Consider the following 27,954-nt stretch of genomic DNA (forward strand, 5'->3'; position numbering starts at 1 on the left):
TATTTCACTCTATCACCAGCGATTTTTACTTTCACTTTTCGTAAAGGTCTATACCGATAATATATAATAAATAATATAGCGAATCTTTAGAATGCATAAATGTTAGATTCTCTGATAAGAAAGCATACAAGGCAATGGTTAATCATTAACTATATATCTACGTAAAACATTGTTCGTTAACGTCTGTTAATAATATTAACTAATTAATATCAATTATAGTTTCATAACGCAAATTCGATACGATAATTAAACAAAGCTACAAAGCACCTGATACTCTATTTTATTTTCTTACGAGCTAGATATTTATCTCTTCACTTTGAACACGTCGTCCAAATTAACAATACCGTGAAATCACATGAAATATATGACGCTAAGACAACGATCGATGAAGTTGAAAGAAAATAATGTCCTCATGGAGCTAAACGGGGAACAACGAAATCACGTGCTAAAGTATAATTGAGAACGCTACTTTGCTATCGAAACATCGCCTCATGCCATCGTATATACTCTATCAATCGTTTTAAAATCAACGTAACTGACACCAACGAAGAATCAAGAGGTCAGAATAAATGAACATCTCGGGGCAACGATCATTCAAATCGATACACATCGATACATATAGAAACAGAGGAGGGTTCTCGATACTTGCATCGTAAAATATATAATCATCATACATCATTCAGTTTATGCCCAATGTTTATCAACATCGAGACAAAAGTGTTAGAGGATATCGATACATAGGTTGACATCTCGGCGCAATCGTAAACATCTATCTTTAACAGAGACAAAAGTGTACATCGATAATAATCTCCTCGATTCTTATGCAAGCACTTAGACATGAGCTTTCGTGTAAACAGGCGAGCAAAGAAATTATCGATCCTGTGTCTTTCTTTTCTCTTTCATTTTTTTTTTTTTTTTTTGTTTTTCTATTTCGAAACAGAAACAGCCTCGATCAAGACGAACAAGAATCTCTGACGTCCGAAGTTCTGAAACATCGTTAAAATTTGCATTAGAAGTTTATCTAATATCATCATTTAATACTTGACAAAATAAGTCGGTTAAAGATTCCATTGATTCGATCGAAATATAATACGTCGGATCCACTTCGTATTCGATCGAGCTGTTTAAGATTCGCCTGAGCGCATCCGCCATTACTTCGCATGATTATTTGTATCGGTAACGTTATGTGGATTCTTTCCAGCTGCGAGGCCAAACTTAAAAATGTAGATTCGCTTCGTGTTACATGCTGATGTCAGTGTTGTCATTGCAGCTCCAATCTCCTGTCTGCTGCATTTATCAAACATACTCTCGCATTCTTTACATATAAAATCTTCGATGAAATCGATCTATGAAAAAAAACTACATACAAAAAAATTCGATATCTCAAACTTTTCTTACCAAAAATATAGAGGTACATTAGTTCTTGACAATAATCTTGATAAAATTAATCGAATTACTCTTCGATCTTCGGTGAGTTGCGGTGCAATCAGCAAACGCTGATCGGATCGGTCGCGCAATGACAAACTGAAAAAAAGGGGGCAGACAGAAGAAAAACGCAAGAACAAAAAGAAGATTCGAAGAAATAGCCTCGCAGCCGCGCGTGCGACAATGAACAAATGACGCGACACGAGCCGCATGGCTTGCCAGAGAAACACCGGTTAGCTCGCTTTCACTCGCAAGCACCGAAGCTTGTTTGGCAAGAGGCTCCACACCGGGAGCCTCTCTGTGAGGACATGCGCGTTCAACTTGGCCGTGCCAGCCATACCCTGAAAAAGATTTACAAACTGCGTGATCGTAAAGCTGCTCGATTCACGAGTATTCTCGAGCGAGTTCAACGTCGCTTTCGTCGATCGAGTTCCTCGTTGCGTGTCGCCTAATCGATCGATCGCGATCGAACATTAGTTCCGAAAGCCTGAAAGCGCTCGAGACGCCGCTGATGCGCGTAATTGGCGTGGCACGATCGAAGCTGAAGGCGCACGTTGTGCTTTTTAATTAATTCGATCAGCCTCGCGTTGCATTCGTCGGAATGGAAGGTTCTGTGTTCGGGTTACTGAGCCGAGCCTCATTTTGGAAACAGACTTTCGTATTGATTAGAATAAGAATTTTAACTTGAAATTTTCGTACTTGAATTGTTTCTTCTATTATTTCCCAGATATTGTAAAAATATGCTGTATTTAATATTGCAATAATTGAAATAATATATAATAAATACGTAGAATAATTTGAAATAATAGTTGTTGGAAAATTTTGAAACAGTTCGAACAAAATTTATTCTACGTATACGAATATATTTGTTTCATTTATTTTAAAGTCTGTTACCTGTTGAAGCATCGACTACGGGATTTTTAGTCTTTCGCAAAAATTTCTAACAACAACAGATTCATGCAAGTATCATGCAAGGTGCTACTGCACGGCGATACGATAATCGCGGGACGGAGGAAAGGGGATGAGATCGTAACGTGAATGGTAATACGCAATTTTAATCGGGCTGCAAAGCTTTCATCCAGAAGCCGTCCGTAAAGTTTCCTTTGCCTTTTCACTGTTAATGAAAGTGCTACAATCCATGCACTCGAATTCACACTTTTCTACGTGTGGAACACACTTCTGCTAAATACGTGATTGTCGAACTCACTAGTACTACTGTGGTACATTCCACGCGCGCGTGCCTTTTAACGATCAATCTTATACATGATTCATTGTTAATCCTATAGCAAATTTCAATCGAGTTCCAATCAAATTTTTAATGAATCGATCCCGACCCCATCCATTCTATAATGAAACCTAATCAAATAACGTTAAAGCCTTTGGTAATATTCTATTATGTTACGCATAATTGAAAAAGTAAAAGAGAATAATTTGTTTGGAAATTGAAAAAGCACACGCCCGTGACTCAAGCAAGTCGGAAAACGTAGAACTGGAAAATTCTGCTGTCGATGCTTGCCGGCTGTAGTCGTTGCTTTCTCATGACGTTGCTGACAGATGGACATGCCGAAACCATGCGGCCTGAACGTTGCTCTACTTTAAGTTCCGTGTACCATGGGTCATTCTCGTTCCACTGTCCTATGGTGCATGATGCGCGAAACACCGGTGTCTTGTAAAGAATGGCAAATAGGCAAACGTATAAAAGTCGTTAGAGACGTAGAACAGCGGGGGAAAAGTACGACAATCGTTACGACAATGTATAACAAGAAACAGAGAGTGATTGAGGGTGCTGATGGTTCGTACGTGATATACAAAAACGATTTGTTCGACTGGATAAGAGTCAAAGGTGTGTGTATAGATATTGATGAATAGCGATCGAAAGTGTTCAAAGAGAAACTAGTTATACATCTCAAATTTGATTATCTATGATCAAAATCTTCTGAAAGTGCCAAGGATCTTCAATATATTATGATCTTGGTAATGTTCTCGTAATCAATGATCATTTATAAAGTTACTTTTCAACATTGATATGGTGTTAAAGCATGTAACGAGTTAATACGAAAATTGTCCATCAGTCGACCTCTATGAGCTAAAATAATGAATGTATATCGTGTTTCTCTTTCTCTCTGTGTCTCGATTATCCTCTGTTACTTGGAGATTTTCTTTGGGAAAGCGGTAAATGTGTATTTAAGGTAATACAATTAGAACACACATTAGCTCCAAGATCTTGCAATGATCGAACAACGTTGTACACAACAACGACAGTATACCTACGTTTCAAAGTTTTGAAGTTTCGTGATCCACATTCGCTTAGATATACGATGAACTTGGTATGGAACATTGATAAACGGCAAGCCAATGGAAACTTTAAAAATGAAAAAACATTCCAAAATACCACGACATAATGACGAATACTATTTCTTACGTATCGGGAGCAGCTCGATTCGGTCATTAAGATGCTTTGAGAGCTAGAAAACTTGATGCTTAAGACTTTGTAACGATCAATGACCAGGAAAAAACTAGCAAAAAGTTCTAATTGTAAGATACATCAATACTGGAAGAAAAAACGAAAGAACTGATTGACAGTTGCAAGAATGGGATGGTCTCAATCAATTCTGGATTCCATGCAACAAAACTTCGTCAGAAAAGGATTCCCATCTCATTGATCAAATAGAAACATCACCCGAACATACATTGAATTAAAGAACGCGTCTAAATTTTTACTCGCTTCAGGCTCAATTTTCTGATAGCTCGAATTTGATTTATCATTCTCCGTTTAATTTACTTAAAACTTATAATACGAACAAACTAAAAAATTTATAATAAATTGTCCGTTTATATCAATTGGAAAAGATCCATATTTTTTTTAAAACACGTACTATCTTCCAATAAGATAAATTTCACTTCGAAACGAATTAAAATTGTCGTTAAAAATACCATTGCAAAGGTACAGAAAACATTTTAGAGGGGCTGTGAATCAAGAGGAAGAGCGCGTGGCAAAATCGAGAGTGACAGAGAATCGGATGATTTATCTACAGAGAACACGATCGAGATATTTCGTTACGACTTATGCCGAAGAAAGGACCAGGACGAGCGAGAGAGCAAAATTCTTTGAAGAGAAGATATGGATCGTCGATTTTCGATTCATGAATTGATTCACAAAAATTAAAATGTACGGTTAAAACGGTCTGACACGATTAATCGACGATCGACCGATTCCCTTCTCTTTCAAGGAACACGCAGCTCGTGTCTTACCTTTCTGGTTTGGTACGAACGTGAAAAGAAACACAACGTGTTCTGTGTTATCCAACCGGTACGTGACTGGTGAGAACCGCTCGTCTCGGCGAGAGTTCAAGTCGCTGACTAAAAATTAATTCTACGAAGGATATAATCGGAATCACTGGCAGGTGAATCGAATAAATCAGTGTTATACGTCGTGACGATTGCAACGTTCTACAAAGCAAGCTGGGGCCCCTAAGATGACCGAGCGTAGTACAAGGATCGTCAAGAGGATCAGCAGGAGTGTAGGATTCGAACACGAGGTCGGGGACACATGATTGCACATATCCTCCTCACAGAAGCACATGTGACCAGTGCCGGTACTTTCCATCATGCACACGTGGTCCACCATGAATAAATTTATTTGTAGTTGCGAGGTGCAGGTCCGCCTCACGCTCTCATATGCTACGAACAGACGAAAAAATACGAATAATTATTATATATTTAGAAATTGTACATGCGAACAAAATATAATGTGATTTACAAATTTTAAATTGTGAAATAAATGTTATTTTGATATAAAAATAATTATATACATCTATAAATTATATATTAATTATCCTGGGAGGATTTTAGAATAATTGGAAATAATATCGTAAAATAAGAAAGCTTAAAGAAGAGAATCATAGAAGCGTGTGTAAGCGTGTAGAAGCTTAGATTTTCTTAGAGTTGTATAATTACGAAATAGATTATTTGAAACTCTTGCTTGTTCCAAACCAACGCCTTTAGTTAAAAATATCGGGCTCGTAGACATAATAATGTCAATATTGCTTATTAAAGCTTCATGGGAAATGATTATTAGTATTTACAGGGAATCTTGGATAATTATTTTGCAAATATTTTGAAATTTTTCTTCCTATTTGTTTTACTTTTCTTATTGAGAAGAAGGTTTAATTGTTTTCACAAAAGATATATGAAAAAAACATTTAAAGAAATGAAATAGAGAAAAATATAAAAAACACAAAGAAAATTATCGCAAAAGTGGAAAGAGTGGAAAGAGTGGAGAAGTGAAAAGAAAATACTTACGTGACTTGGCGTTGCGAACCATTTTCACGCAACAGCCATGGCAAGTCATGAGAGGTGGTTGATCCTTTGGAAGTGCGGTGTAATTAAAAGGATCCTTGCATCTGAGATCCGTCCATGAATCGCATTCGTAGCAATAAATAGAACGAGCTGTAAAATATAACTGTAATAAAGCGCGCCATTCATTGATCTCCAAACTTCGAAATGAATGTAGATGAATATAGTAAAATATTAAGCGGCATAGGTATCATTACATTTAACAAAATCAACTTCCTTGAAGTAGTACTGTAAAGGAAGCCGTAAAGAAAAAATTACGTTAAAATCGCAAACTAAATGTACTAAACAGAAATCAAATGATGAGCAGGGACAGCGTACAATTAATTTATATATCAATCTTATGCAACTAAATTCTAAAGAAAAAAGAAAAGAAGGAAATAAAAATAGTGGGGAGAATGAATCTTCAGAGAAGAAGCCTTGCGGAATAACGTTGACAGATAACGATGGCAAAAAGGACACTGAAGTGAAGCTAGTTTGATCACTCACTCTGGCACTCCGCGCGACAGACGGTGGCAACCGCGAGTACAATTGCCGCTGAAACGAAACATTGGCCATTGCTTTAGAAAATGAAAAGGATAATACTAACTGTGGGTATCTACGAAATGATAATCATGAACAACAGTAACAAAAGGGTGCACACTGCTAGGTCTACCCACTATATTGTTCTTACTACTACTACTACCTTCGCTATTTGTAACGACACATATCGTCATGATTGCATTCTAATTTCACTCGTGACTACGAGTACATTAGAATATCTTGATATCTAAATATTTTATTATTTGCGCGATTAACGATATCAAATAGTTAAATTTTCTTACAATTGATAATATCGTTTGCGATATTTCACATTTTTCGGTTGTTAGTCCTTTCTTTTTGTTTTCTATCGTTCGTCTACTAGATGATAATTGCTTAATGAAATTTTGATCCCAGTTACGTAATTTTAAACATGATTAAAATATCTAGATATCTCGATAGACGAAATTTCAATTGAGGTAGTATAAGAATTTTAATAGTTGATGTAAAGTACTATTCATGATATGAATTTTTCAATGCTGCTCTTTGGATTAATGTTGTTCCCTGTCAAATATTATAACTACAAGATAGGTTTCGATGTGAAATATATGGTCATTGGTTTAGAAATGCTAAACTCAACCCATACTCATAGAAATAGAATAGGTTAATAGTTTACGACATACTTATAGTACTTTCTTGGCGCTTCGTGTTATAAAATAACAACGATAGGAACACGTTCTCTCACGTATTGTATTCTCTGTTTTTGAGTTTAAGTTTAAAAAAGTCACTCGAAAATTGTTTTTTTATAATAATGTTAAAATATACAAATGATGAAATGTATTTTTCATTCTAGTTCCATACCTTCCACTATGCAGGGTGACTTTGTTGTAGCATGTATGGGAAATATGTGATTAACGGTAACGACCATTCATCGAAACTTTTATCGCTTTTTACCAACTTATGAATTAACAGGTACGTACCTCGTGCACAGGGGCAGCGATCGTACGCGTGAATACTAGTTTAATTAATTCTAGAATATCGTTTTTACATAAACCTATGTACAATACATATATCTACGAAAACAAAAACATGAAACGAAATAACATAATCACTATATATTGTTGACGATAAAAGTACTCCTCAATGTCTTATTTAAACAATAGTTTCATATTTAGTAATGCCTAATAAAATGTATAAAACGTTTATATGGGATTTTTCAAATTTCATAATATCCAATTTATGTAGGAATTGCAAGATTGTTATTAACTTTCCATAAACAAACCGGATACTTAAATCCTTCTCATTTGAATTTGTATTTTTATTGAAAAAAGCTTCAAAGTTTTATTTGACCCAATTAGCAAATAACAAGTACATATTTTATTTTTAGATATTTTCAAAACCTTAGAACATAAAAGAAATTACACTTGAACATGAATGACCCAGTTCGCCTACGAAGTATGCTTCGTTTGAACTTTTACTGTATAAACTTATACTTCACTTTTACGAAGTGAATATATTTGCTTACACAGAGATAAAATATAAATTCTTATGTACAGATGTATGTATATATATATGTCGGAGATGAAAGGACATCGGGGCCTTTCTTTTGGAATGTTTGGAAGGTTCTCAATACTTTAGTCCCGACTTTTTATTATAGCTGTACTTAAATAATAAAACTGAGAAATAGTTGTTTTGGTGATTTAATCCGAGTATGGGTGCCCGAGATTTGTGACAGTGGGCTTGGGCTCGAAGTGACATAACGGGTCGCTGAACGTAGCCACGGTCAAGGGAGGGACGTGTATCTAATAGAGGTATGAAGTAATTATATAGCTCTCCTTAAAAATAAAGATTGACCCGCGGGGTATAGAGAGGTACGGAGAGAAGTATATAAGGGCAGTTCCACTTGGACTAACATTCAGTCAGATAAGTTCTACTTGTACTGTGGACAAGTACGTTAAGTCACAGCAGAATCGCGGATCAAATCGCATTCGTCATCCCATTGACCGTGGATTCGTTATCGAACCTAAATTCATTGTCATCGACATCTCGATTATACAATCGCCGCCATTACTCGTTAAACTCTGTAATAATCACATTTGTATCAGTAAATACCATCTATAGTACATAACAACAACGGCCAATTCACGTGAAGATTCGTTATACGCCCCTAACTCTAATGAGAACCCGACATATATATGTGACAATTTTCGTCCACGAGACGTTCTCGAACTAAATGAAACAGAGAACATCTTATCATAGTAACGAAAATAGACATGTGCTTCATCGGAGTGGAAGAAATTGAGAAGGAAGATACTTTTATCGACGACTAGGATTCGTGTATGTCCACCTTTATCAACACTAATCACAAGCTTCTGTTGCTACTTTTCCCTCTGCTTTTCGTCGTCTGCACACTCACCCCGAGCAGTGCGCTTGATTGTCTCCAAAACAATCGATAAAGCACGTTCCATTCGTATTTAACTATTCAGGCACAGTTACCGTTTCGAGGGAGTAAAGGCTCTAGCAGTTTCGAACGGTGTAAAGCGATGAATAACACAGTATAAGAATAGGTTGCGAATTTTCTCTTGTTTGTCCTTTATTTCTTTCTTCGATCCGAGTTCTAAGAACTCATCAGATTATAAATACAATCCGCGATGGAGAATAGTGAATTGTATTAAAGCGCTAAAATAGTTCTGCTTATACATCTTTTTTAATATTTGTTTCTTTACGATTTAATTTATCCTTAATTTATCCATGCCCTCGATATGATTAAACAAAATATGAAATTTTTTAGGAAGCCAATATCAGGAAAAATATTGTTTATATATACATTAATGTTAATTTATTAACAATAAATGTTATTTTCACAATTACTATATTTATAGACGAAATATAACCTACCTACTATTCTTGCTGTAGGCTGTATAAATTAAACGAGGATACACTTACTAGCATCGCAATCAGTGCAATTAATATACAATCTCCATTACGATATAACAACTATGCAATTACAAAATGCTGTTATTTAGAATGTCATGTTCGTTTCAAATGTTAATGTACAACCAACAGGTGGAACAGAAAGTATTCTCTTTAGAAAATCGAAAAAGACAATCAATTTGTAGGAGATATAACTATAACAGGGAATTCAGTTATTACAGTAAATGTAGATTTGAAACAACTTTAACAACACAGTTATACGAAAATGATGTAACAAGTCGTAATAAATCTTCGCTTAAGTCCGCGCCTAAGTTTTCGTGTTTCTAAATTTGTATGTATGTTTACATAACGTGTCTGGGATTTTTTTTACAAAAATACCATAAATGAAGAACGTGGTTAAAAACATAAATAATCTCAGCTTTCTTTCGTCTGGTAAAAGGGGTTATACAATAAAAAGAACAAGACATTTTTTTCGCAAAACTCACCCACTATCAAGTGATTCGGCGACATGTTTTTTGGCGATGGTTTCTTCTTACTTCCGATCCAGCTTCATACCGTGTCACAAGCTTACTTCTACAGTAGGAATGCAGGTCAGACGCGATTCACGGAATTGCATTCGTCCGTCAAACAATTTACTGGAACAGAAGGGACAAATTTCAAAATCTCGACAGGTATTAGTCTTATTTACCATTAACTAGTGGCCGCTAATAATCGAGGGACAAAGCATAATACAGCTGAAATAGAATCGCCGCATTTAGAAAATCGATATCTCGAATGGATCTATGGATTCCACAGCGTTGTGAAATTACGGAAACTTTAAGTTAATAATTACGTCGCTTGGCCTCGAAATATGAAACGTGAACCGTGTCAAGAAGATATAGAAAACGATGTTCTAAAAAAAGAAGCCAAGTTATTAAGTTGGTGCATACGAAAATGTATCTCGAATAAAAATTTTAATATGCAAATAGTGACTAATCCAATTTCATTATACTAGAGTAATAAGAATTATAAGCTCAATTACTGATGTACTAATTCCGTTGTTTTATAATAAGCCTGAGAATAAACATACATACATATATATACATATATATTTCAAATAGATATGGATCAAAATATTCTCTGACATATGTTAGTAATTAGAAGTAAGTAGTATTTGGGTCAATATATTCTGCTTTTCTTGCAATCTTGCAGCAATGCGGTATGTAACTGAGCCAAGAAAGCACTGCATATTCTCGTTTTACGAATTCGTAACCTTGGCTACTTAATATTTTATCAGATATCTTTCGTATGCTTGTAAGTACGTTATGCGTATGGGGAATTTATGTATGTGTTTACCTTCGCGTAATGTCATGCGAAAAATAGCAGATAGTAGAATAATTGAGTCCGCTAACCTATAAAAAAATAAATAAATAAATCTTCCTTATCTAACTTATAATTATAAATAGCTTCCATAGTAACATAGCCGAGTACTCATGCACAATACTTTTAACACTAAACCTACCAGTGCTGGTCAAATTGACCGCTTTCAAACTTCTACACAAATTTAACCATATTTAAACGTTATCATATCGCTTCACAATTTCTAACTTTTCCTAAAACATGCATACAATATATTTTTCGGTATTTACTTTTAGTTTGCTCTTTTCTTTTCTAAGAGGAAATTCTACCTTGCTTATCGCGGGCGGTCAATTAGACCGGCCGATAAAATATTTTAATTACTCTTAAAATAAATGCAATCAGTACAAAGAAAAGGCTATTTCAAAGTCAAATGACAAACAAAATCAGTAATAACAAATAATAACAACTGTTACGCTCGTAACTTTATCATAAATCATAATCCATCCTTCGATCAAGATGACCACCAGCTGTCAAGACATGAATTCAAGCCTATAATAATCCTAACCCTACAGTCCATTGTTACAAAAATTTTGAAAGTCGAGAAGTTTCATAGGATATCACTTATTGCTATATCACTATATCATTCATTGCGATAAAACACGGGAAAAGCGGGTTTTTCCCAACTCCACACTCGAGTATCGTTGGTGGAGAATGGCCAATACTCATCAATATTTTCTTATAAATATCATCGTCACAGAGCATATTCTTACTTGCTATCGTCCAGATTACATCTTTCGACCTTTCGACCAGAATACATCTCAGTTTATTAGTCAATCAACCGACATTTAACCTTGTTATCTCTAAAACTCAGACAGGAAGCATCTCAGAGCGTTTTGTGTAAAATTGTTATAAAAGCAAAAGTAAAGCATATCAAATTTGACAATAATTTTGTACTAAGTACATGATATTATTCTGTGATAAATATTTACCCTAAAATGTCACGACTTTAAAAAAAAAATTATAAAAAAGAAATAACGGACATAGAAGAAGACTGTTCAGTATGCGATGAACAAGAAACTTCAGCAACTGAAAACGGCATGGAAACACATGAAAAGCTATTTACAACCGAATCAAAGTTGAATATTATTTATAAATAAGTGTTCACGTCTAGAGCAAAAAGGAAAGAAATTATCGTTGACAGCAAAGAGTGAGACTGATGTAGAGAACCAACGTATCGAAACTGGGCTGGATGGGACAGTTTGGAAAGAAATAGATGCAAGTCCCAAACCTGGCAGGACATCAATTTATAATATTTTTAGGGATATGCTAAATGGCATATAATGAAAGGACAAATAGACCATGTAAGGGATCATATAATAAAATGTATGTAGTATCGTGGATAAAAGGCCTAAGATATCGGTCGAACCATAAACAATGTCGCGAGAGCCGAGGCGTCGTCGGGTCCATCAATGTGTCGTCGGTCCTTCAAATGAATAGTTTCGTAAAAAAGGCCTACGTGAAGGCCTTTCGCGGGTCTTCGCGGAACACATGCGTGGTGCGGCTAAGAAAAGACAAAGGGATGCTAGCCCATGGGGTATTAGTTAGTTAGAAGTCGTACAGTGTGAGTTGAGAAGTCAGAGAGAGTGAGTGCAGAAGCCGGAGAGAGTGTGAGTGGAGGAGCCGAAGAGTATGAATCGGGAAGTTGAGAGCCGAGTATGACAATAAGACGTACGACGATATTGTAATCAGTTCGTTGTATTGAGTATTGCTTGTTAAACTAAAACATCATTACTTATCCTTACTCTAAAGACCCATTAAGTTACTACATGTATGGAAGAAGCATTTAGAGTATTGGGGACTAAGAGGAAATTAGATGCAACAAAACTAGATGCATTTATTCCTCTGCTATATGCCCGAGATACATATCAGGCAAAGAATTTAGATGTTTCATATTTATGGAATAAAATTTGGAGACTTGCATTTTTTCCGAAAACAATGAGCAGGAATGACTTTGCTGAAATTATGAGGTTTATACGATTTGATAAGAAGAGCGAAAGAAGCCAACGTTTACGAACTAATAAATTTGCAATGCTATCTACAGTATGGGGCCGACTTATAGAGAATTCACAAAATTGATATAAACGATGAAAAAACCATGCAATAAAACTATCAACAAGTTTAGATTCATTACTACAAAAATCTTATCAAGTAAGAAATTGTAAAGGTTACAAAATTACGAAAATTTGTTTAAGATGCGGGAAATATGTATGCGGCAAATGTACAGTTAATAATTTGTAAAAAATGTAGCGAAGTTGAATAAGATATATCTCTATATAAATAAAAGTGTAATTTTTTATTTAAATCTGTAATTGAAATTAAACAGAAGTAAATTTGGACGAAACTTTATGAAAGTTCATCATTTTATATACATTTAGTTATAAATTAACCATTATATAAGTTAAATCATAAAAACTATTACTTCTTTAATCACCAGTCATTTTGACCGCACACGGTAGAAATAGGTTTACGTGAAGTGTTAGTAGGTTTAGTGTTAATATCGCACGAAACTAAAACAGGCGATGCAGGATTTTTAAAAATCACGGATTGATAAAACAAAAATTATTATAAATTACTCTCAAATAATATCATATCACATTACATATTACTATTGCATAACATGATTTTATTATTCCCGCATTGACTATGTTGTTTGAGACTTGCTTTTAATTGAATTATGCACCCAGTCTGTAACACAGTTCAATAAGGAAGATATTATTATATCAGAGAGCAAGAAAGAAATTCCTAGAAAACAAGACAAATCTTCGTACCTGCTCTAAGATACGCAGAATAAGATAAATTACGTGACGGAATCAAGTGCTTTTTGGAGTTTTGCTGTAACAAGTCCAGCCATATCAGAATGAATAAATAGCAAGCTTAACGAGCTTGATTATCCTGTAAGCAATTTATCATCAAAGTTTCGCGTCTCCCCAACTTTCTATGCAAGCTTCTAATAATTCTATATATTCTAGGACGCAAACATGAAAATTAAAATACTACAATTCTGCCCTTCTTAGCTAAAATATCCTATATTTTATTATAAATATTCTATATCTAATATTTTTTTATTTTTCAAAATATTGAGATATTTGTTATATGCTATAGAAACTGTCGCGAAATAATATTTAAATGTTTGAATATAATGAAAAAGAATGTGAGAGATGGTACAAAGAAAGCAGTTAAACTTCAATTTTCATCGATTTTGAAATCGTAAATGTAAGAATTTTTAACTAAGGAAGGCAGAATTATATTATAAAACGAAATTACAACACGAAATATTACAAAACGAAATTATAACAGACACTAGAAATATAAACCTATTTAAGAACAGTTAAACTAGGAAAACTCCACAAGGTATACAACTTAAATTTCATAAGCCAGCAATATGCTTTACCTCTGTGATATATTGACGAAAATTTTTGGCCGTTTGTGACGTACAAAAAAATAATTTTCGGAGGACAACTATAAACTGTCACACGCTAAACGAATGCGTGACGTTTTATAGTTTCGTATGTATGAATTTGACGCGCTGCCTCAAGGATAAACAATTGTCACAGCATACATCGTATCTTCTGCCATGGTGTTGTCGTTTCATCTTCCTGCCATACTTCTTGTCCGTACATCGAACAATACTACAACCTTCTTCTTACGTCACTGTACTTGATCATCATAGGCCAACGATCCTGAAATAATTTCAAGCGAAAAGTTTCGACGTTTCCAATGAATCGTCTGAGAACGAACGATCGTCAATGCTTAACGAGGGACGATGAAAATCGGAGATTTGTAAGCGCGCATATCGCGACGCGTAAATCGTCGAAATAAAAAGGAAAACTGTAATCTTGATTAAACGAGATATTCAAAATGTTGCACGAACGTAAAATTTAACACGTTAAATGCCACAGGGTTCACCGGTGACCGGCACTCAACCTGTTGGTGTTTCTGTGGGGGCCACCAGTAACCGGCGCACCAAGATTAAAAGAAATACATAATTTGAACAAATGTCAATAGTTATAAAGTATTTATTATTACCATCGTTACTACAATGGTGTGACGAAATTAATGCAGTATAAAACATATATAAGATGGTTGAAAACCGCTTTTATTAGACACTAAGATTTTACAATTCAAGTGGTTGCTTATTTGCACACCTTATTTTAATTCATTTCTTAAAAAATACTGGCAAATGTAGAGAAAATGAAAATAGGTTTCTTTAATTGAAGGTTGATTCTAACAAATACGACGAAAATTATTGTGTGATAAAAATACACGTATCTTATCGCGGCATTGCATATAAAGTTACACGTAATTATACAAACAATGCAAACGTAGGTCACGTAACATGCTCACTTCAAATAAATAGTAAGTTGTTTACTGCGTAAAAAAGTGTTTTTGTTCTGTTTCGAAATGTGATGACCATTAGATTTGTTTAGGTGCAGCTGTTTCCGAAATCTCCTTGTTTTCTTGTAGGAAGCTACACATTTCTGTATATACCGTTCGATGCGTTTTTTAATTATCTACAAAGAAGTGTTAGAGTACTTTGATCGAAAAATAATTAGTTTAAAAGATATTTTCACTTTAATTTTTCAAATTTAATGTAAGGGAGACAAGGAAAGAACAATAAAACAGTATTTTTACGTTTATGTATTTAAATATAAAAAAAAATATAAAAAAAAAGTAGAGGTCATCTTGAGATTTCGAAAATGCCTTCACCTAAACAAATCCAGTGTTCCACTCGAAACAGGACAAGCTTTATTTAAAACATTTTTTCATACAACAAATAGTCTACGAGTTATTTGATGTGAGCATGTTACATGACTCATGTATACTATTGCATACTATTTTGTATTCCTACATACTATTTTGTTTTTATTAGTAAAAAGAGCAAGGTTCTTAAAAAGGATCCGTTAACGTTCTTGTCATTTTCAATTTTTTTAATTTAACAAGGAGCGATGTACATCATTTTTTTCAGAAAAATAAAAGTTCATTATTTTTTCCTTTAATAACTGCCTGAAGAGATTCGTTTCTGAAGAAATTAAATAAAGAATAATATTATTACACTGTATACCTTTTTTATTCCATTTATTATTTATTAATACTACTATTTTATTTCATAGTCTGATAGAAAAGATCTGCGTAAAAAGATTGTTATTGATTATTTGAAAAAATACTCGTGCTTTTACGTAATTTAAAACGCGAAATAAGATAAGTAGCTTGTATTCGTATATCAATAAGCTTTGCGTCTGTATAAATTTGCATAACTTAAACGCACTAGTGGTATAGAATTTCATATAATGCTTCGAATCTCTGTGTGCGACAAAGCAATTGATCAGCAAACGATATATGTATACGGCGATCGGTTAAACGGCTTGATATTACACACATATAATGTTTGCATGAAAACAAATGAAATGGCCGTTTGATGTATGGAATGCATAATGGAAATGTTCATGAAAAAATATGCAATGCACATAGTATAGTGCGCAGCAAATATTTTACGTAAAAAAAAAACAATGATGGAACGAATCGAATCTTCCAATCTTTCTATAAATTCATTACGTGCAATGTTAACAATCTTGACGTGTTGGTATTAAAAAAATCAAGTAAACAATCAATCAAATGAATAAACAATGAAGCAATAAACTTTCTCTTGGACCCAACTGTATCGACAACGATTAAATTTTAAGCATTTATTGCTCTAAATTGTACGAAATTTATCAATCTTTAAAGCAAACTCTAAAAACTGATTTTGATGTTTTGCTAAATAATTAATATTAAGGATATATTTATAATACAATATTTAAGGTATTAGTAATTAGAAATTAGTAAAAATTTGTCACGATGTATTTTCTTCGATGTAAATCGAGATCAATTTGCAAAAATCGAAAGAAGATTTTCATAGTTTTTCGAAATAAAAAGCTAACAATTAGCAAAACAATGCGATAAGTTGTCTAGATCATGAAGTGAGAAAGTAAACATCGCAATATTTCCTGGTAGTTTTCATACCGTAACCGTAAACTTGGATTTTCATAGGTTTCAATCACTTTCAGAGGCTTCAACGTCTGCTGCGTAAAAGTACCACCGCATTAAGGTTGAATTGTAATTCATAATATAAAACGAAGTGACATTTTCCTTATATAAATATATAATAACAATCCGCCATGCTGATCCAGTTATTTAAACAGTACATAAAACATGAAGTGCAACATTGTGAATCTTTTTCATTAATGACAATTTAAATAGACAACGCGTGCAATGATCAAACGCTTACCCTCGCGGTCAAGTGTTGGGCGACTGACGGACGAAAGAAAACGCGTTTTATTTTAACAAAAAAGAAATATGACTAAGAAAGTGTGTAAAAAACGAAGTGCGACGTGTTTTCGTTAAATTCAACGTTATGAGATGCAACAATTATCTCAGTAGCGTCTTTTAGATAACAAAGAGTCCAAATAAAAAGTAACGAATCAATTACGTCGAGGAGAGGGAGGAGGGAGCAACGGAGTGGAGGGCAAAGGCACAGCTTAAAGCCGCGCAAATTGATGTTAATTTAAAATCGCATAAAGAAATAGAACACTAGCTATGGACTAACAAAACAACGTGTGCATAATTTCAGTATTCCTGGTTCTACACAAACTTAACGTAATACATTACGGACACTACAAAAATTTCAATCGTTCACATAAAGAATTTTTATGTATTTTGACGAGAATCAATTGTCCTTACAGGCAATCGCAAATAAGCCAAACATGAAGGAACATTTCTCGATAGTAATCTTAAAACTGTACGTTTTATACCCTCGTCAATACGTACACAACTCATAAGAAGATCTGGAATACTCAACCGTACAACGAAACCGGAAACTCGTCGAAGAACAGAAGATTAGGAATCGGAGATCACCAGTTTCCAAGAGTTGCTTGGTCACCGTCACTATTGTCGATTAATCGGTGTTTCTCGGTGATTTATACGATCACTGCATCACCAGCATGGCGGTGGACGATTCCACGTACGGGATGGACGATGCGATGTAAGCAGGTGCAGTGATTGCGACTACGCTAGCGCGTTTGAGCGTCGGGAAGCATCGTGGCACGGTCCGCGAAGCGCCACCCAAGTCGCGCAATCGGATAGAAGCGAAGTGCGGATCCAGGTCGATCAATAAGACGGGTCAGCAGTCGTTGCCTCGTGCTCGTGTTGCGGCAACCACACTGTAAAACAGAGAGGGAACGCCACGTTTGCGCCGTAGAATCTAAGCTTCGTGCGTTTCATCTCCGTCAAACACGTGCATGCGTATTGTCATGAGGAACTTTCGGATCCTTTGGATATGAATCCTTCCATTAAACGAGAGATAGAGTTTTGTTCTTTGCTATAGTGCTTTGAGTCAAATATTAATAGAAATAAATTGTATAGATTGATTTGCGTAAATGTGTATTTTAGTGATATAAATATTCGTTTTGTGAAACATTTCTGTTCAATTGATTTGAATAAGAATGTATACATTGTTGAAAGTTTTAGTTTACTCAAACGAGGAAGATTATTTATCGATTCGTTATACTGATCAGTATAGAACTTATCATCAGCATAGAATTTATTGTTGAGAAAATGTTTGTCAAATCATTTTCGATTTTTGTAGCTTAATTATCACAAGGATTATTCACAAAGTAAAAATTGATTTTTAATATTCAGGTAATGAGAATCATTAGAGAGAATCATTATCAGAGAATCATATATTAAATTAATAGTTTAAGAAATGAACAGTTGTTTATGCAGTCGGGATGCATTACAGTTGGAGAACATTAAGTATGTAATATATAATAGGTTCTGTGCGAGATCATCATACCAATTAATTATATCATAATACAGTTGAAGAAATACATTCTATGCCTCATTTGCAAGATATTCTTTTCTATACTTTATCTCTAATTTCATAGAAAAAATTTAGTTTCAATTCAAATCACTATTATACTGAATCGATAACGTCACATGCGAAACGAAAATGGTAGGCGGAGTCAGGTGATCGTCAAAATGTGAATTTCGAAAAAGCGATGAATGTTACATCTATTCTGTACCTTGTCGGTATTAATATATAAATAAAATAGGGAATTATATGATCAATTACCGGCTGATAGAAAATTACTTCATTGGCCAAGGAAAAAATAGACGTAACATTAAAAATGGAGCTCTGTCTTACGTTCTGGAATATCAATCTCGAAAAGAATCAGAGTATCTCTTACGCCGCTACAATTTATAACGTCGTTATAAATATCGCGACGCGATGATTGAAAGTCTGTTTGAACCATAGGTTTAAATGCGCTCCATTCATTCAAGCAAAACTTTAGGTAGTGCTTAATTAAATAAACCTCTTGGCATTGAGTTTATTTATCTGAACATAAAATCTGTTATTTTTATTAAAAAATTTATAAATTATGTCCTTGATATCTTTATACATCTATCTTCATTTATCTTTTTATATTTATATCTTACCATCAATTAAAAATAATTATGCTCTTAATTTATAGCAATTATACTGTTAATTGAAAATAATTGTACTATTAATCTAAAACAATACTATTTATTCGTAACAATTAAATTAATGATTTATTTTACCTTTATTTTATTTTTAACTCTAATATTAATTAAATCTTCGAAATTTTTGAAATGGTATTTTATTTCTACTTAATTTTATTTTGTAAATTTCAGTGCAATATTAATTTTTCATTTAACTACTTCATTTAAAGTCAACACCAATGCAAAGTGTAACTATTGAGTGTTTGTGCCAAAAAAGTCAAAAAATCAAAACGTGTTCATGGATTTGAGGTAGCAAATGTAATCAAATCGAAGGCAACGGGATCTCGTTATACATTCATGCGTGCTATAATTAGTATGTCACATGGTTTAGTTCCTTCGGTGATAAGTTATAAAATTATTTGAATTAACATACTAGCTTAACTCTCATGAGTTCTATCACACCCGTATACTCTTCAATAAGTAATAATTTTCGATATTAGTTCCAGATTAGATAAATATATCTTTGATACTGAATGCTATCAGGGTTACGAGTTATTGTATGATGTTTGTAACGATCATTGTGTGGAAGACAAATGTTGTGGTGCGTGCTTTCCTTCTAATTTATAAAGATTTATGTAAGCGCTGCCTGAGAGATGAATGTTGCGCATTTTGAACTACGAAATATCTATCTTTTTAGGCAGACTCATGGAATAGAGTCAGAATTCAATATCCTTGTTAACGGCTTGAATGTTGAGATTTATGTGTAATGTTGTACAAATTATTGACAAATATATTTAATCACCTCCTCGTGATGAGACCTGGTAATTGATACTGTTTTCCAAAGATTAATTTTTACATTATTTTTATGACAATCAATTCATCTTTGAAAAACGATACCAAACTACGCAACCTATAATTTAGTCTAGATTATCCAAAATTCTTTTCAGAGTCTTTTGATGATCTAGATTGGACTAATAATTCATCGTGAGATGCCGTGGTATGCGGACGCTTAGTTAAATATACCTTACAATTAGAAAATTATAAACACCGCCATAAGACGCCGTGGGATATCGCAAGAATATCGTGTGATGTGTGTGTTACGTTCTATTTAGTTGCCGCGTTCGATATCGTTAACTGACGTTTAATGCAACTGGCAATAAGCTCCACTTTCGGCTAATCTGCTATGTGCGGAATACTGGCACGGGAAAGAATTAAAGTTGTTCGAAAGTAAATTAACAATATGTAATGATTTATTCAAATCTTACTCGATTTCGATATTAACAATTGACTGACAGACTGACGGATATAAAATTCTTCGGTTGACAAAATGATGATTCTTCGGTTAACAAAATGTTGACTCTTCGATAGACAATGATAATTATTCGTTTGACGAACGGTATTTAATTAATAATATTCGATAGACAAACGGTAATTAATATACTGACTTCTCTGAGTCGCTACATTTGTTTATATCTGTCGGAGATGAAAAAAGGTCGGGGTCTTTCTTTTAAAGGTGTCTGGGAAGATCCCCAACGTTTGTTCAACTGTCGACTTTGTTTACAACTTAAATTGTCTTAATATCGTTATAAAAACATAATTAGATAAATATAAAAACATAGATAAGTTTTTGCAAGATATAGCCTTTAGCGGCTTTAACTGCCTTTCACTTCAAATACTGTAAACACGGTTTCAAATAAACGTTTTAAATTACCTCGATTTGAAAGAAATTATCAATTTTACTTTCGAGCTACGGATCGCGCGTGGCGCAGGACGTGGCAGTGTGTGTTTTGTTTTAATTAATTTTAAAATAAACATATGTATCTAGACTAAGTCCACTGTACGCACTTATTCTACAAAAATACGTTGTCTAACTTAGAGCAAAAAGCTAAAAGCTCCTTTACCCCATTCTTTTAAATATTATATTATTAAATAGAACAATTAATTTAATAGAGTATTTATAATTTCATTTTTTAAATTTCGCTCTTTGATACGAAAGGCTGCCAATAGAGCTGCGATCTAGTGTACTTTAATTTAAGTAGGTTTTAATTCTAAGATTTAGATTAAGTTAATTTCAATCCTCATTACTGGATGACTAAGGACGGCGAAGGATGGTGAGATGAACGACTTATTCTTTGCTTTAAGTCTTATTGTTAGTTTTAGAGCCTAGTCTAGTTTTAGACCTAAGTCTTAATTTTAGTTTGTATCGTTAGTTTTAAACATTATTGTTTAGTTTTAATTTTAAGTCGCGTCGTTTGTTTTAAGCCTTAGTTTTGGTATATGTATTTGCGAAAACAGAATACTTGATTGATATATTATATATTTATCCATGGAAGTAAGATTTTTGTGAACTTTTGCTCTTTTCGTTGGGCTTTTGCTTGTTCCATTGAGCGTAATTTGTCTGCCTGAGTTATCAATAAATTGTCTTGCAAGTTTCTGATTGTAAGTCAAACTACTTGATAATATATAATTAATCGGAGAATACAAAGATGAAGATAGAAGAGATTAAAAAATTCATTTCTATGCTTCAGATATATTAAATTGCGATTTCACTTGAAATTAATTAAACACACTATCAATCTGAATCATTTAACTATCATTGTAAAATTATTTGTTATTTTGATAGCGTGTAATGCTTTCTGAAATATTGTAGGAGAATAGAGTTCTATACTTCGTTGTGGTTATAGGATATCCTGTTCTATATTTTATTTATAATTTCGTACAAGACTGCAGTTTTAATTGAAACCAGTACTATGCTGAATCGATAACGTCGTATGACACATAAATGGTAAAGGGGTCAGGTGACCCCCAAAACGTAGTACACAAAAAAGCATTGCGTGTCACGTCTATTCTATTCTTAGTCCATGATATTACCTCGTTTGTGACTTTACTTCGTCTGTACATACACACACGTATATCGACACAAGATAACTTTGCCCAAGAATATCGGTAAGAAAGAAAGAGACGGTATGATAGCAATAAATTCATCGAGGCACTCTCTCTATGTAGAAATACTGATTTCAGGTAGTAACAACCTAAAGCTGTCAGAGGGGTTTTAGCATTCCGTTAATCGTGAATAAAATAACGATAATACAGTTTGTGATGTATCTACAAAACTACTGAACATAATTGTGATTACAAACAGTATTACTACAGAAACAAAGGAATTATACTGGGCTAGAATATACTGAATATTAATATGTCTTCCCTCCAAAAGTCGATTCTGAAATCGAAATTACCACCATCAAGTGTCAATTTTGGAATTGGCTCTAGGTTAGATTGTTGACTGACGTAAATTTGAGATGTTAAATGAAATCTTATCAAAATTAATTTCCTCATAATAGCACTTTAAAATAGTTTCTAACATGCATTTAATAGAAAATCTTAAATTTCATTGTTACTGTAGTTTGTGTATTTTAATTTTCATTATCAACAGGGTTAGCAAATCAAAAGGGTTTCAACGTAAGAGAGATTACGACCCAGTTCAATGGATCCCATATTTTGATCATTCTCAGGATGTAAAAATAGGAAATGACACATTTCATATATATACTAAGGGTACAGAGGGTCCGACATTAGTATTGTTACATGGAGGTGGTTACAGTGCGTTAACATGGGCAGAATTCACTGTAGGTATTAATTATTAAATGTATAAAATACAGAATAATTTGGATATTGTATATGTTTCAGAAATCACTTATGACTATGGTAGTATGCAAAGTTATGGCAGTTGACCTCAGAGGTCATGGAGATACTCAAACATCAAATGAAGAAGATTTATCTTCTGATACTTTAGCAGAGTGAGTAAAATTTTTAGTCAATTACGAATATAAATTATATATATATATCTACATTTTGATTGGTTTTTCTGTCTACTAGGGATGTTGCAGCAATTGTGAAAGCAACAACAGAAAATGATCCTGTAATCCTAGTGGGCCATAGTATGGGTGGTGCAGTAGCTGTTAGAGCTGCATCATTAATATCAAATTTGTGTGGATTAGGAGTTATCGATGTTGTTGAGGGAACAGCTATGGATGCATTAACATCTATGCAAAGCTTTTTAAGATCTCGACCATCCAGTTTTGGTTCTATTTCTCAAGCCATAGAATGGTGGTTAGTATTTTTAAACTTCATAAACATAAAATGATTAAATCTTTGTGTGTCTTTCATGTAGTTTTTATTAATTATCAAAACTTGCTATTCTAAGCAAATTTTTCAGAAGGAAGGTACATTTTTGGCTGATCCTGTACAAACTAAAATGTTATTTACTTCTTTAATGTATATTACATATTTGTGTTGTATAATAAAAAACGAGATTATAGAAGAATGTCTAATTATCCACATTTTAGTGTACGAAGTGGCCAAATCCGTAACATACAATCAGCTAAGGTTTCAGTTCCTGGACAAATAACAAAGTTAGTACCTATACATAATATATTCAGGTATCACAGTTGTGTTTTTACTGGTTTCTCATGTTACAATTTGTATTGATATAGCACTGAAACTAATAAGTTAGCCACCCATGATATTGATTCATTATCACAATCGTCGTGCGAGTGTAATTCAGAGCCTACGATTTCGCGAGAGGATATTATTCAAGAAGAAGAACCAGTAAATATGCCACCACCACCTGCTCCAACTAGTACTACTGCTACTAAAAAATATGTTTGGAGGATAGATCTATCCCGAACTGAACAACATTGGTTTGGATGGTTTAAGGGTTTATCAACAGCATTCTTAAATGTACCAGTTCCAAAGGTACTATTGCTAGCTGGCGTTGATAGATTAGACAGAGAACTTACTGTTGGTCAAATGCAAGGTATAATTTATTAACGTTGAAATTTGTATCGAATATTTATGAAATGTATTAAAACTAAATTTTCTTGATATATAAGGTAAATTTCAAATGCAAGTATTACCAGCTTGTGGACACGCGGTACATGAAGATGTTCCAGATAAAGTAGCAGAAGCAATTGCTACTTTTATGGTTAGACATAAATTTGCTGAATCAGTATCAGATTTCCCACGGTAAATTTAATTTATAAACAATTAGCAAAACGTAATATTATAATATGCATTTTCATATGGATTTATTATATTTTGTATTTGTTCCAGAACATTTCCTGCTTGTTAGGATTGTATGAAATGATACAATGGACCCTTTGTCAAGTAATATGGTGGAAAAAAATTCAATGAATTAGTTAAAATGAGCATTTTATTTATTTAAAAAAGATATGTTCACAAAATATATATGAATACATGTGTAAATAAAAACATTTTCTCGACAAGAAAAATTAATTTGTTCGACATAAAAGATATATTTGTTAAAAATAAATTTGAATATATTTATACAAAAGACGTAGGTATAAATATATAAAAATTGACGATAGTACACGAAACGTATCAAATACAGTACAAACGTTACATTATCTGTTTTGAAATACCATGCTGTTGAACATGCATTTATAGACAAAATAATGCTACTTTTATAATGTAGTAACATTTACAAATTCATCCTTCGATTTAAAATTTTCAATTAAAATACTTCAATGTGCTTTCAATATTTCGTAGTTGTGCACATGCAGTATTTTACTATTAATCAAATCCGAAACTAGTTAAGTTTTTTATAACAACACACGGAACTCCTGCACGACCAGCATTTAAGGGAGCAACCTTAAAATATTTTAGTAATATAAATATTTATGAGATATGCCTAAACATTCTACGGATGAATAATATTCAACATATACTCACTGGTTCCCATTCATTAAGATGTGGGTCATATGCTTCAACAAGCGTAAGATATTGTTGACCATCATAACCCCCTACAGCCATAAGTCTATCACCAAGCACACAAACACCAACTGCATCTCTGGGCACACTCATTGGCGCTACCATAGTCCATGTATCTGTTTTAGGATCATATCTAATAATCATAACATTTATGTATTAATCACTAATACTTATAAGTACATTATTTTTTATATTATATTAAATTCTTTATATTCCTTATACATATATATATATATATATACCTTTCAACACAATCAAATCTGCTAGCATTAGGATTACTAGAAGGTGCATCATGACCACCTAACGCATAAAGACATCCGTTTACAACACCAACACCCACACCACCTCGTCGTTTTGACATTGGTGCACATGGTGTCCATTTATTTGTGTGGGGATCATAACATTCTACAGTATTTAAACATGAACTGATATCCCTTCCACCTACAGCATATAATCTGAACATATTCATGTAGGGTATATAATATAACGATATGATCAAATACATACCAGATTATTTAGAAACTCACTTATCATTTAATACAGCAACACCAACTGTAGATCTTTGTATAGACATAGCAGAAACTGAACTCCATTGGCGTGTAGCTGGATCCCATCTTTCTACAGTATCAAGGAAACTCCAGCCATCATGACCACCAACTGCATATAAAGGTCCACCTAACACAGCTACCCCCAATCCATGCCTATGCATATTCATAGGTGATAATGTACTCCAAGTAGATGTTGAAAAATCAAAACATTCCACTGTATTTAATGTTTTCAATCCATCCCTTCCACCAGCAACTATTAATTTTTTATCAACGACAACAGCACCAAATTGAAGTCTTCTACCACTCATTGCAGCAATCGATTTCCAAGCATTATCACGTAAAGAAAATGCGTCTATAGAAGTAGCACCTAACAGAAATAATGGTAAACTAATTAAATATCCATTTTGCAATTTTGCCAATTCATTTACCCTTATTAGCATCCATTCCTCCAACAGCTAACATATGACCCACTGTGGCTTTCCTGGGTTTTGTACGTCCTGACTGAAGTAATGGTCTACGTTCAGGTAAAAGATGATATTTCAATGCTTCCATAACTAATTCCTGTGCCAATCTTTGATCTTTGAACATTTCATTGCTTTCAATATTGTCTGCTATAAACTGTATGAATACATATTAAGTTTACACTAATATTGTAATATTTATTTAAATATGGAAAAGTGTTTAACTTACTGCAGGAGACAATAGGGGCAACTTCACGAGGCTTAATAACTTGCTTGCATCCTTTCGTCTACTTTCTGAATCATATTCTAACCATGTCATAAGTGCCTAAAGTATTAGTATTAAAAATAATCATTGAAAATTAAATTAAATTTCTTAATATTCTTTCTATATATAGATATTATAAAATCTTACATGAAAAATAATTTCTTCTGAAGGAACATTCAGATCTTCAGATTCTAAAAGTTTGGCAACTTCAATGGCAGATAATAATAAAAATTCTTGATTTTTTGTAACTTCCATAAAATGTTTAGTTGTATATGCATTGGCATGATCTAATAAATCTAAACAACCCTGTGTATCAGCAAACATCCTTATCCCTAAGCAATTACTTGGATGAAGTTGTTTCCTGAGAAATTGACAACAGGCCTTAACAACTGGATTCAATTGTAGCAAACACGCTGTTGCTAAAAGAGTCTCTATACTATCTTCTCTTAATTCTATGCAACCTGTGTTCAAAAACATAAAATTAAATTTTCCGATATTCACAGTTATTCACATTTATTTAAAACCTTTTATACAAATTATTATACCTGTGTAACAATAACAAACTAAAGTCCATAATGCATCCCCATCAACACCTGTTAGTTCAACTTCATTTTGTGTAGATTCTCTCAGAGAACTAGTAAACATGGCAGCAAAATATTCTGAACTTGCACTAAGTACTAAACGATGTGCAGGGAAACGTTTTTTTCCTGAATTAAGAATAATACTGCATAATAATATATAATAATATTATATATATATATATATAATATTATAATCACAAATAAATAATTACAAATCCTTTGTATCAATTCAGAATCAAATGACTCATTGCTGAGAGACAAACATTATTTAAAGACAAAGGAATCTTACCTGCAATTAATATGACATCTGTCAATTGTTGTTCATGTAAATATTTTTCCATAACTTTAAAACTATTTTCTGCGTGCTTTGACACGCGAAAATTTTCATCTTGTGATACAGAAATACTAGATACCATGCTTGAGATACTATGTTCACTAGCAGATCCTTCTTTGTTTGAGAACAGGAATTCAAGCTCGACTTTGTTCGATCCCGCTCCGGTATGGCTTATTCTTGACATTTTTGTGGAAAATGATTTTAATTACTTTTGTACGAGCACGTTTGATTTCCTCAAGGCACTTATTTCGTGGAATTTCTTTAATTTTCATGCGATCGATGCTTCTTATGCACTCAAGCTTGACAATAACAGATCACCACGCTTCACCTTGACAGTTCGAAATTTAAAACTGGATGTAAACAGTGAATCGGTTTAGGTACGGTCAGTGACCAGCTCTGTTCGTTTCTTGGGTCAGTGCACTCCATTTACCAGAGTTCAATATAGGATGAATTGAGACAAAAAAATCAATGACTCTTTGAAACTGCAATAAATGAGCTATTTATGGTGAAAGTTCCAATAAAACTATACATTTACGTATTTGTGGATGACTAAAACCATATTTCATATTTTAGAGAACAAACTATCGTGAAAGCTAGAAGCAACAGCATTCTTTTTGTAATAAAACATATATTGAGAAAATATGTTAACGTATTAATTTATAAATTCAAATTTATCAACTTTTGAATTTCTTGACACTAATGAATTGATATGTATTTCATGCCACTAATAATGTTTCTGATAAGGTGAATGATTCAGATGAATGTTATGCATCAATTCTAGGTTATATAGTTTCGATATTTTACTGTGTGCACAATATTTGAAAGTACACATTGCATTTGTATGACTCAT

General features: G+C 33.4%; 3 protein-coding genes across 10 annotated transcripts; 1 reads left to right on the forward strand and 2 right to left on the reverse strand.

The window, feature by feature from the left end:
- Positions 1-886: 886 nt before the first annotated feature.
- Positions 887-17,761, reverse strand: LOC126919682 (protein quiver). 8 transcript variants are annotated; one of them, XM_050729170.1, is made up of 9 exons: positions 17,465-17,755; positions 14,021-14,258; positions 13,398-13,521; positions 13,229-13,314; positions 10,567-10,622; positions 9,717-9,866; positions 6,268-6,315; positions 5,728-5,874; positions 887-5,106 (listed from the first exon to the last, which is right to left on the reverse strand). In XM_050729170.1, the coding sequence occupies exons 6-9, from the start codon at positions 9,739-9,741 to the stop codon at positions 4,850-4,852; spliced, it is 477 nt and encodes a 158-aa protein (XP_050585127.1). In that variant the 5' UTR covers positions 9,742-9,866; positions 10,567-10,622; positions 13,229-13,314; positions 13,398-13,521; positions 14,021-14,258; positions 17,465-17,755; the 3' UTR covers positions 887-4,849. The 8 variants fall into 8 exon arrangements, with proteins under 8 accessions (XP_050585127.1, XP_050585124.1, XP_050585122.1 ...); XM_050729167.1 differs by having other exon boundaries at positions 13,236-13,314; positions 17,434-17,755; XM_050729165.1 differs by having other exon boundaries at positions 17,434-17,755.
- A 4,149-nt stretch (positions 17,762-21,910) lies between these two features.
- Positions 21,911-24,436, forward strand: LOC126919686 (protein phosphatase methylesterase 1). The gene is made up of 9 exons (XM_050729177.1): positions 21,911-22,071; positions 22,147-22,395; positions 22,559-22,751; positions 22,813-22,922; positions 23,002-23,235; positions 23,472-23,537; positions 23,619-23,941; positions 24,018-24,150; positions 24,238-24,436. Exons 2-9 carry the CDS (start codon positions 22,322-22,324, stop codon positions 24,254-24,256), a joined length of 1,152 nt encoding a protein of 383 aa, XP_050585134.1. The 5' UTR covers positions 21,911-22,071; positions 22,147-22,321; the 3' UTR covers positions 24,257-24,436.
- On the reverse strand, positions 24,320-27,931 carry LOC126919685 (kelch-like protein 5). The gene is made up of 9 exons (XM_050729175.1): positions 27,060-27,931; positions 26,735-26,896; positions 26,337-26,650; positions 26,154-26,249; positions 25,892-26,081; positions 25,443-25,830; positions 25,158-25,370; positions 24,877-25,048; positions 24,320-24,795 (listed from the first exon to the last, which is right to left on the reverse strand). The coding sequence occupies exons 1-9, from the start codon at positions 27,286-27,288 to the stop codon at positions 24,718-24,720; spliced, it is 1,842 nt and encodes a 613-aa protein (XP_050585132.1). The 5' UTR covers positions 27,289-27,931; the 3' UTR covers positions 24,320-24,717.
- Between the last annotated feature and the right edge of the window lie 23 nt (positions 27,932-27,954).

This window comes from Bombus affinis, chromosome 8 (genome assembly GCF_024516045.1).
Source record: "Bombus affinis isolate iyBomAffi1 chromosome 8, iyBomAffi1.2, whole genome shotgun sequence".
Classification (NCBI taxonomy): domain Eukaryota; kingdom Metazoa; phylum Arthropoda; class Insecta; order Hymenoptera; family Apidae; genus Bombus; species Bombus affinis.

Bases quoted from the DNA above. Each gene is read 5' to 3' on its own strand.
- LOC126919682 (XM_050729171.1), bottom strand. From the start codon at position 9,741: ATGTCGCCGAATCACTTGATAGTGG. The intron at 5,875-6,267 runs GTGAGTGATCAA...TATATTTTACAG, and splicing joins CTGTCGCGCGGAGTGCCAGA to CTCGTTCTATTTATTGCTAC. The intron at 5,107-5,727 runs GTAAGTATTTTC...GTCTGTTCGTAG, and splicing joins GGTTCGCAACGCCAAGTCAC to CATATGAGAGCGTGAGGCGG.
- LOC126919686 (XM_050729177.1), top strand. From the start codon at position 22,322: ATGTCTTCCCTCCAAAAGTCGATTCTGAAATCGAAATTACCACCATCA. The intron at 23,236-23,471 runs GTTAGTATTTTT...TCCACATTTTAG, and splicing joins TCTCAAGCCATAGAATGGTG to TGTACGAAGTGGCCAAATCC. The intron at 23,538-23,618 runs GTTAGTACCTAT...GTATTGATATAG, and splicing joins GTTCCTGGACAAATAACAAA to CACTGAAACTAATAAGTTAG.
- LOC126919685 (XM_050729175.1), bottom strand. From the start codon at position 27,288: ATGTCAAGAATAAGCCATACCGGAGCGGGATCGAACAAAGTCGAGCTT. The intron at 26,897-27,059 runs GTAAGATTCCTT...TTCTTAATTCAG, and splicing joins AGATGTCATATTAATTGCAG to GAAAAAAACGTTTCCCTGCA. The intron at 24,796-24,876 runs GTGAGTATATGT...AAATATTTTAAG, and splicing joins ATCTTAATGAATGGGAACCA to GTTGCTCCCTTAAATGCTGG.